We start from the raw sequence: 10,325 nt of genomic DNA, 5'->3' as shown, positions 1-10,325 counted from the left end.
AGCGGTTCTAAATATGTTCTGAATCTTCCAGCTTCCTAAAGTCCTTTCCAGTCCTTGTTTTCATTGTAGATTGAAAAAGAGAAATCTCTCCCCGCCCTCGTTTACTAAACCAAACTAATAATATATGTACATTCATAAAACGTTATACAATCGCTGAAGCTCTGCATCGCTTTTCCGTAAAGGCGACGGAGTTTTGATTACGTCATCAACGTGCGCCACCGAGTAGGGCGTGTGGGATACGTCCTATAAGAGAAAGGCCGTCGTAATCGGTTTATTTTGAAGAATCCAGTTCGTTTGAACAGACTTACTGCAATTTTTTTTTGCCCCTTCCCGATATTTTTCCTCAATTCGCATTTCCTTGTGACGCTCGGAGTAAAACCTCATAGATCAAGCCACGACCGGTAAGTCATGGGATGGGCTAATTTGCATTTGTATTGTTTCCGGGTACCTTAACGAGCTCTTTTGTATCATTTTATTTTTAATTGGCTCAATTGAAATCGATTCATGGAGGAAAATTATGGCTTTCTTTTATAACAGAATATGGAAACTGAAGAAGATGCTCCCCCTCCAAAGCAGCAACCTATGATATACATCTGCGCAGGTAAGTAATGCTATAACACACAGGGAATAAAGATGTTAAAGGGATAGGGTTTGGGAAGGGATTATTAACAAGACTTTCTTGTTAAAAGTGTTCATATTAGTTTGAGTCCTGATTTTTTTTTTAAAAAAAAACATGAACCCTAAGAGTGTTATAGATTTCAATAGAATGTATGTTAGTTAAAAATCACTGTAGTTTTATCTTCTGGAGTTTCCATGTTAATGCTGTTTTTCTGCATTCTAAAAAAGGAGGAAAGAAGAATATTATAGCTACTATGGATTTGCTTCCTCCCTGTAATTACTCTGTGAAAAGGAATATGAGATGCCATTCATAATCTAATAGTATTTTTTTTACTAGGGGGAAAAGTTCTTGAAGTTTTAATCATATATCATTGAAGAATAGTCAGAAAGTTTGTTAGCAAAATTTACTTGTTTCCAATAAAATCTGTGTTTTATTTTTATGTCTTAATGCTTAGTTTGGTTTCATGTTTCATTTTATCTCTTAACCCTTATTGTCATTATTTTCAGATTGCCACAAAGAAAATGAGATAAAAGCAAGAGACCCTATCAGATGCAGAGAGTGTGGTTACAGAATAATGTATAAGAAAAGAACAAAAAGATGTATCCTTAAACTTGAGCATCTTAACTTGTGTTTTATCTCTTCTAGTATCTCTCTAATTCTGTGAGGTCATTTTCTGCTTACACAGTGATTTGCCAACAAGTCTGTTTTATTTCATACAGGTAGTCCTCAACTTATGACTACTATTGAGCCCAAGGTTTCTGTTGCTAAAAGTTAAGTGAGTTTTGCCCCATTTTACGACCTTTCTTGCCACAGTTGTTAAATGAATCACTACAATTGCTAGGTTATTAACAGTTGTTAAGTGAATGTGGCTTCCCCTTTGACTTTGCTTCACAGAAATTTACAAAAGATAACATAAACACTGTAACCCTAATAAATATAAGTCAGTTGCTAAGCATCCAGATTTTGATTATGTGATCATGAGTTGCTGCCGTGGTCATGAGTGTGAAAAACAATCATAAATCATTTTTTTCGGTGCCACTATAACTTTGAACAGTCACTAAATGAACTGTTGTAAGTCAAGGATTACCTGTATATTACTTAGAAGAGATGAAGTGTACTGTAAAATTGGGACAGTATTAAAAGCTCCTTAAGATCTATAAAATAGAATCCCACACTGTTAAATATGCAAATATTGGATCTGATTTAGAAGTACTAAAAGTACTTTAGAAGCACACAGCTCAAAGTATATAACATAATACTTTGTAACCTATTTTCTCAAGTGACATTGTAAGTGTGAGTATTGAAAGCAGCCTCTGTCACACTTAACTTGTGCCAGCATTTGCTGTCCCAGTTTAATGTTTCCTTTTATAACATTTTTAAATCAATTTCTCTTCAGGCTTCCAGCCATCTAAGGAGTACATTCAAAACAGTGTGGGTAGGGAATTTTTACACATAGCACACCCATTTTTCCTCATTGCAATGCCTGAAAATACTAATAGATGTTGACCTGGGCTTTTATTTATTCATAATAATGGTAGATATCACAGTTGTGAGATTTTGGCTGGTATTAAATAAGGTAAAAAAAATAGAATCAACAGATTAGAACAATATATAGATGCATACACAATGGACCTCTACAATTGCTTTGTTCAAAAATGTAATAGAATAAAAATATTTTAACTATTTTGTAGAATGTAAAGAAGGAAGTTTCTACTTATACTTCCAGGGGAATCAGATTCCACAGCATTGAGCCACTGTCTCATCCAAGTCCTTTCAGAAACACTTTCGAGATGGGTTGCATGGGCAGAATCAGTTTAATAGTTTTTAGATCTGATTTAGAAAATCTTGATTATTTGCCAGTTTTATCTGTTAGTGAAGAACAGCAATAGGAAGGATTATAAGTAAGATAATAGAATTCATGTATAGGCCTCCAGTTAGGAATAAATTTGTGAGCTACGAGAAAATATACATGTGACAAAAGATCAGCTAAGGGACAACTGCGCTCTTTTATTTATACATTGCAAATTATAAAATTATTTGTCTAATTTTTATTACAGTTGCCATTTTTATACTTTCCAATCATTTCTTTAACTGTGTCATAGTAGTTGTATTTGATGCCCGATGAAGAGAACAGAAGATACATCTAATTGATCTGAATTCATATCCATTCTGTGTTAATTTTATTTAAACAAAGATTTTGGTTCTTACAATAAAATTTTATTCAAACATTTTGTTGACTCTGTTTAGGAGCAAAATTTGATTAGAGTTAAACCTACATGTTGGTGGGTAATGGTACTGTCTAATTAAAATTACCAAATTGTGTTTGGTTTGGAATGAAATAGGGAAGGTTTGGAGGAATGAAGTAGTTCAGGCATGGATCATAAAACAACAGCTCAGATATTCCAGCTTTAAGCATTAAGCTCACTAATAGATGCCCAATCATTTATTTTTAGGCTTCTTGTTGACTGGTTACAAATATTGTATGCTCAATACTCACTTCCCGCCCCACAGTGTTCCAGTGTTGGGGAAACAATGTTATGCAAAGTACAGAAAAAGTAACATATCAGTTTAATATGTGTACATATTAAAAATCTTTGATTTCTTGGAAAATGAAGGCTAAAACGACAAGGATTTTAAAAGTGAGAATCCCTTTACAGACATTTGGCTTGATTTTTATGGGTTTTTTTTCCAATTATAACTGTCTCCTGCCTTGTTTTTAACTTTATTGAAGCTTTAAATATTTACATACTTTAGTTTCAGATGGACAATCAGTCTCATCGTCCTAAGAGATAGGCTGACAGAGAATACCCGTTGAAGGAAATCGGGTCTGATACTATATCATACTTTTTCAATAAGCAGATGGAAGAATTCTGAATCTAATTTTCCACCTGCTTTGCATTACATTTATATGAAACCTGGTTATCTTTCTTGGACGTACTAAGGACAACAAGGCCCCTCCTCCAAGTTATGTTTTTTTTTTCTGCTGAACGACTTAATTTGCTCTGAGCCATTTTTTTCTTGTTCTGTTCCTTTGCTAAGCTGCTTTCCGTGGAAGGAAAAACAGAAAAGAATATGCAAGCTGAGTAAAATATTAAACCGATTCCTTCTGTATCTCACGCCCTTCCAGTGTTTTTAAACGGGAGGAAAGGTTTCTTTCCCGGCGTCGCCATAGTGACCGTCCAACGACGCCACTCCCCCCTGCTCCTATGGAGGGTTTCCTGGCTGGGGCGGGGGTTTCCACGCATGCTCTTCAGGTACTGAATCTCATGCCTAGAGGGAATCCGCCAGGTGCAAGCGCGCGCGTTAATTGGCTACTGACGGCGGGTGGACGCTCGCCTCGCAGCATCGCTTGACCGACTGTTGGGAAGCAGTGGGGGGGGGGCGCTCGGCTTTCATTGAAACAGGTAACCGTCCGAGGAACGAGAAAGGAAAAGGGGTGGGATGCAGAGGATTTGGGGAGAGCGGGAAAGATTCGGGGTTGGGGGGATATCAATGGGAACAATTAGAGCAGGGGTAGTCAACCTTGGCTCTTTTATGACTCGTGGACTTCAACTCCCAGAATTCCTGAGCCAGCTGTGCTGGCTCAGGAATTCTGGGAGTTGAAGTCCACGAGTCATAAAAGAGCCAAGGTTGACTACCCCTGAATTAGAGGATGCCCGCGGAGAGGGAGGAAGGCTTCCCGTGAACACCGTAAACACGGGTTTCGTTTGGGAAGGAGTGGGGAAAGGCTGAAGGGCAAGACCAGTCCGTTCATTTCCACCTACCTACCTTTTCTTCAGGGTCTTGGATCTTAGACATAGTTGAAACAACTCCCAGCATCTCTTGATGTGGTTAAGAGTGGTAATTGAGGGGGAGCAAAGAGGCCTCCTCTGGCCTTGCCTTAAAGAACGCTAGAACAGTGTTTTTCAAACGTTAAGATAGGTAAACTTCAACTCCCAGAATTCTCCAGCCAGCATAATTCAATACTATGCTAGCTAGGGAATTCTGGGAGTTGAAGTCCACCCATCCTAAAGTTGCCAAGTTTGAAACGAGACAGCTCTAGACAGATTCCTATTTTAGCCTGGATCTCACAGGAGAAGACTGATGCTCCTGTTATGCATAGGGTACCAAATTGGTTTATTTTCTGAATTCACTCTCAAGCGTAGGAATTCCTTTGACAAAAGAGCTGAGTGCAGCCTTGACAAGTTAGATCAGTATTTCTTAATCTTTTGTTCACTCCGAACCTTCCCACTTTAAAAATGACGAAGGGCCTCCAACAAACTTTTGCTTTATATGGGTTATATTATCAATATCTATCATATTAAAATTGACATTGTTTGATGGTTTTTAATATAGTAGTTTCGTAGAATTTAAATTCTGGCAAATAATTTCAATTTCACAGTCTTGACAAACTCCTAAGCATCTTAGACCCGCATTTTATGAAATAGTGGAGTAGGTTAATGGATATAGTGAAACTGTGCAAAATTTCAGGAAGCCATACTTTTCAGTTTAGTACATAGCAACAGTTGCTAATCATTTGAAAAAAACCTGCCATATCATTTTTGAACGACAGAGGGCATTTACCTTCTTAACTAAAATTGTGCTTTGCTGCTATTCTTTATACATTTCTCCTGTTTTCTTTGTGTCTCTTTGGAGTTCAGTCAAAAAAAAATAAAATGGAGTAAATTATTGTACAGAAGAATGAATTCCAGCAAGATCCATGAAATCTGAATTTTAAAATTGGTTGATTCCAATTTCACTGGTTTTCAATTAATTCTTTATTGTATTGTTTGTAATGAAACAACTTAACTGCTTTTTGAGTGAAGGGTATAGCTTGTGCTAGCACATATCTGTACTTTAACATCTGTCATAACGTAGTTCCAAAGAAAATAAAAAATAATTTCCAAGATGGCCATGTACTATGTTTAAGATTTCATAGCAGAAAATACTTATTTACAGAGGAATAGGCATGTTTGCCTGATAGGCAAAAACTACAGTAACATGATGTTCTGCTACAAAATATATAGGATTATATACAAAGATGTATTATAGGAATTAGTACTCCTTTGATTTAAATCAGCTGTGTAACTGAAGAAAAAAGACTTCTCACTGTACTTCTTTACTCAATGCAATTGAAATTAGAAACATGTACACTGATGATGATACATTCGACAAAATACATTTGCAATATAAGAATTCCACACACACATTTTGCCTTGTCTTCAGTTCTTTAACTAATAAAGGCCTAAAAGATATAGGCAATTTATTCCTTATGCAACATTAAACCTGAGCAATTATCTTATGGGTAAAAATCTCTGCTGATGCCAGAGCAGGCAAAGGGAAAAATTGATAATTGAGTAGTACTTCTCAGCATGAATTACTTACATTCAGTCAAAGATGACATTCCAAAGAGCAACTGGATCGTTTTACATTCTTAAGTTTTGCAGAATCATAAAACTAAAATAAGCTGTATAGCTCCTAAAATTCAACATGCTGTTCATTGTGATAGCTACTCTACTTATCTGTAAACAGCAAAAATGAATTTATAAGACTGTTTTTCATTTTCAGTTCTTTGTTTGCTAACATCTCATGGGCTTAACTTAAGGCAGAATATAGTATTAAAAATAATTGTTTGATAAAATTATTAAATATCTCTCATTATACAATATGATCTGAAAAAGATGTGCTTTTATCAATAGAACAGATTTCTTTTCTGACCATTCATAAATCTACTCCAGAAGATTTAGTGACCCTTCAGATCAGATTTATGGGATTCAGGAAAAAGAACCCTGTAATATCAGCAATAGTCTAATTGTCTATTTTTGAATAAAATCCAACATGCTGTGTTTAACTCCATCAGAGTCAGGTTATCATCATCAACACTTGACTCTTTGAATGGTTCATATACAGTATTACCTTAATAGAATGCATCATATCCTGATTTAATTCTGGCTTATTTGAAATACAGAGGCAAGTTGGTAACAAATAACCTATCATTCTACTTTCTTTTGGATTATTATTTTTTGGGGGGTGAGTTCTTTCTATTAAGTGCTGAGCATAAATCAATATGGGTCTAGTCCCAGAAATGGTTCCATGTGATTGAATTCAAATAAAAAGGCATGTATAAAAGAGGTCCATGAGGAAAACTGAAAGTATTTTGTCCTGTGTCTCTGTGTTCTCTTTTCCTGCTCATATTATTTTATTTAAATTTTGTTTTAATTAAAAATAAATGAGAAAACATAATGTGAAGCAAAAGAATCTGGAATTGGCGTTGTCTTTATTTATTACAGTATCATTAAGGGCCACATAGGCTTCCTTGAAAATATTTGAATAAAATATGCAGTTTTGCTTGACAGTATGCCCAGAATAAAAGCTGGAAATAACTTGGAGTCGTAGAAAATATTTAGAGTGGAATATGGAGCAGTCTCACCTGTTTTCCTTGATTGATAAATGGTTGTTTATGATTAATCACATCTATACAGCAGCATTTTTGTGAGAACATCAAGAAAATGTCTCAAATATAGAATGCTTTTTTTGTCATAGAATGCCCAGAACGGAGTTCTGGCACCTTTTTTGGATGGAACCTTGTAGGGTAGGCAAGGCAGGTTGTATGACGTGTGTGAGTTCCGGCACCTTTTTTTTTTTTTTTTTTTTTACAAAAAAAGCACTGGAACTACGGATGCCAAAGGGTTATATACAGGTGTTGATCCAGGTCCAAATTAAGGTTGAGACTGACACCTTTCTTCTATATTTGAAAATAGTTTCCAAAAATCTTGGCCAGATTTATAGCATTTTATTTTATAACTTGGGCAATTTCATAAATAACATTGAGAAAATATTTTGGAAATAATTAAATTCTATCTTTGTAGCTATAAGTGCTGGTCAAATGTCATCCTGGTTGGGCCATGAAAGGACGAAAACATACAAAATTCCTATTGACCATCTGGACTACAAATTCATTGAAAAATGCACTGATGTTAAGTATTTAGAAAAGATTCTTAAGATATTAAGGTAAGCGTTTAAATGATGTTTCTTTTCCCCCCCAGTAAAAATAGATTAATAAAATGAACTGATGATCCTTGTAATGAACACTTTGCATTTAAGAAGGCCATCGTTTATTTTTGTAGTTTATATAAATATATATAAGGATGTAACAATTTGTAATTAAAATTGTATCTGCCATTAAAATGATAGATTTTTAAAAATTTCTTGCTAAACTCATTTGTGGTAGTAAGAACATTTAGGTTTGTACAAGTCTTATTTTTATTTAGTATAGGTGGAAGCTCTAAACCTGATTAAGTTAAAAAAAAAGTAAAGGAAAATGTACAAAACAAGAACTATAGCAAAATTAATTGGCAATAATTATAATAAATCAAATAATAATTGACTCTAGATAGGTTTGTGTGTGTTAAGAGTGGCGATGTTACAGAAATTCCCCAAATTGAGGGGTTTTATTCATAATTGGAAGGGAAGGATAAGTATTTCATGCTGGTATTGATATTTATGCTTTAATTATTGGAATATTAATGTGTTCAGATGGTTGTCTAATATCCTGTTTATCTTAAGGTCGGGTGAAGAAGGTTTTTTTCCTCAGCTTAATTCATTTTGTGAAAACCGCATTGAGACTTTGGCTCCAAATAGCAGAATACTTCGAAAAGAAAAACATGTAGCCAATGCTTCAGATTTTACTACTGAAGAATGGAAAAAAATAAATGATGACTTGACGGTAATTCATTCTGTAATTTGAGAATTTTAATTTAGGATTTTATCTAGTCTCCTGTTCAATTCCCCCCACACACACCTTGTTCTCCCCAACTGACCACCTTCAGGAGACTAAATTCATCCCTAGTGAATTACAAAACTTTTAATAATTCTTAAGATTATTGTTAAACAAAGCACTTTGTCTGAGATCCTGCTTCTTATGAGATCTAGGAATATATTGCTTGTCCTTTTATTAGCTCTCCAGCTGTATTACATTGCAAATTCTATACTAGCCAGGGGGTTATTAGAATTGTAGTCTAGAATAGTTAAAAGTGTGCAGAGAATATCATCTGTATATATGCGCGCACACAAGCATAGTATTGACTTGGTTTATGTTCTTATTTTCTCTCTTGATGAAACTGCAGTAAAAATATTAGAAAATCATTTGTGCATCTGTAAAAAATATATTGTTACCTAGAGCAGGGGTCTCCAAACTTTCTGGGTTGGCAGCCTGGTGGGAGAGGAGGGGCAGGCACCTTACACACACATGCACAAAGGTGAATGTGGCCAGACGTGGCGTGTGCACACAAACAGGCCGCAAGCGTGAGCACCATGCAAATGGGGCTGTGATTATGTGTGCAAGGCTGTCAGCGACGCTGGCACCTGTGTGAGGCTTGTGGCAGCTCCACCGCCAGGCTCGCAGAGATGCTACCACCGGCACGAGGATCGCACTGCCGCCCCAGCATGAGACTCGTGCAGTGGCCCACCTGCCGCTTGTAGCACTGCTGCCACCCACACAAGGTTTGTGGCAATGCCACAGCCTGTGTGGGGCGTGCCACTGCCCACCTGCTGCTCACGGAGCTGCCACTGCCCATGTAAGTTTCGTGGCAATGCCACCACCCACACGATACTAAGCAGTGCTGCCACCACCCACGCAACACTCGCAGCAATGGTGGCATAAGGGGGGGTGAGCACGTGCACATGTGCACTGCCCAGCTACTCACGCAGCCCTGTGGCCAAGAGGCCATGGCCCAGTAGTGGGCTGCAGCCCATAGGTTGAGGAGTTTTTAGGCTGCAGATCTTAAATATAGCAAATCAAAGTTATCTGTTTGTTTTAGAGCTGGATTACAGAAATGAAAGAAGATGAATATAAAACGCAATATGCTACAACTGAAGTTGTCAAGGAAAACGTGGAAAATTTACCACCAATTCGTAGTTCAGAGAACCATCTTTCCTTAAGTCAGGTTATGCAATATCAATACTGTATACTGTAAGGGGCGAAGGGGAGACAAAGGGCCATTCTTCATTAGAATATGTGATGTACTTCTAATTTTAAAAAAATTAAAAGCTCTTAAATTGCATGTCTAATTTAATACATGTATATTAAGTTGTAGTGTTAAAACAAATTCATTGATTCCCCAGAATTGTATCTTGAAACAATTGTTGACCATATTTGCTTATTTATGTTAGATTTATATTCAACTTTTCCTTTATGAGCCTAAGACAACATACATGGCACTGGATCCTTCCCAATTTTTTTTTCTTAACCACTAAGAGATGGTAAGAGATAACAACTAACTTAAAGTTATTCAGTACGATTTCAGAGGGAAAGTGAAGTTGAATCAGTATCTACCCAGTTTCAACCAGTACACTAAACACTAAAGAAACTTAATTTGGATCAAGAATTACTGATCCAAATTACCAAGCTAGCATGGCCATGTAGTAAGAGAGTTGAGCTCAACTTGAGTGAATGTGCTGAACAATAGTAAAAAAAAAATTAAAAATATTTTTAATAATGTCTGACTGTTACAGAATAAAACTGCAAAAACAAAGCAAAAGAAGAAAAATGTACCAAGGGACTACAGAGAATGGGATAAGTATGTTGGATACCTTCTACTCGTTACTTGGTATGGAAAGATGCTTTTACTCATATGGATATAACCGTAGACAAAATGTCATCCTTAAGGCCCAGATTCAATCTCTGATGTTGCTGGTATAAGAGCTTCTAATATCTGCACTGGGGAAG

At 36.2% G+C, this 10,325-nt stretch overlaps 2 protein-coding genes across 3 annotated transcripts in view; both read left to right on the top strand.

Moving 5' to 3' along the window:
- Positions 1–205: 205 nt before the first annotated feature.
- On the top strand, positions 206–2,842 carry POLR2K (RNA polymerase II subunit K). The gene is made up of 4 exons (XM_015813407.1): positions 206–401; positions 538–601; positions 1,126–1,218; positions 2,722–2,842. The coding sequence occupies exons 2-4, from the start codon at positions 541–543 to the stop codon at positions 2,742–2,744; spliced, it is 177 nt and encodes a 58-aa protein (XP_015668893.1). The 5' UTR covers positions 206–401; positions 538–540; the 3' UTR covers positions 2,745–2,842.
- A 1,037-nt stretch (positions 2,843–3,879) lies between these two features.
- Positions 3,880–10,325, top strand: part of SPAG1 (sperm associated antigen 1) — a 32,036-nt gene continuing 25,590 nt past the window's right edge. For both annotated transcript variants that reach the window (XM_029283629.1, XM_015813396.1), the window contains exons 1-5: positions 3,880–4,023; positions 7,468–7,609; positions 8,165–8,324; positions 9,418–9,543; positions 10,112–10,176. In XM_029283629.1, the coding sequence (XP_029139462.1) occupies positions 7,485–7,609; positions 8,165–8,324; positions 9,418–9,543; positions 10,112–10,176 (476 nt within the window). In that variant the 5' untranslated portion in view covers positions 3,880–4,023; positions 7,468–7,484. The remainder of the gene's footprint in view (positions 4,024–7,467; positions 7,610–8,164; positions 8,325–9,417; positions 9,544–10,111; positions 10,177–10,325) is intronic.

This window comes from Protobothrops mucrosquamatus, unplaced genomic scaffold, assembly GCF_001527695.2.
Source record: "Protobothrops mucrosquamatus isolate PMUCROS unplaced genomic scaffold, P.Mucros_1.0 scaffold_69, whole genome shotgun sequence".
NCBI lineage: Eukaryota > Metazoa > Chordata > Lepidosauria > Squamata > Viperidae > Protobothrops > Protobothrops mucrosquamatus.
The sequence above is the reverse complement of the archived record's forward strand: the minus strand, read 5'-3'. Positions and strand labels throughout refer to the sequence as shown.

Coding starts and splice junctions, on each gene's coding strand:
- POLR2K (XM_015813407.1), top strand. CDS start 541: ATGGAAACTGAAGAAGATGCTCCCCCTCCAAAGCAGCAACCTATGATA. Junction 602..1,125: donor TATGATATACATCTGCGCAG/GTAAGTAATGCT, acceptor CATTATTTTCAG/ATTGCCACAAAGAAAATGAG. Junction 1,219..2,721: donor TAAGAAAAGAACAAAAAGAT/GTATCCTTAAAC, acceptor ACTGTGTCATAG/TAGTTGTATTTGATGCCCGA.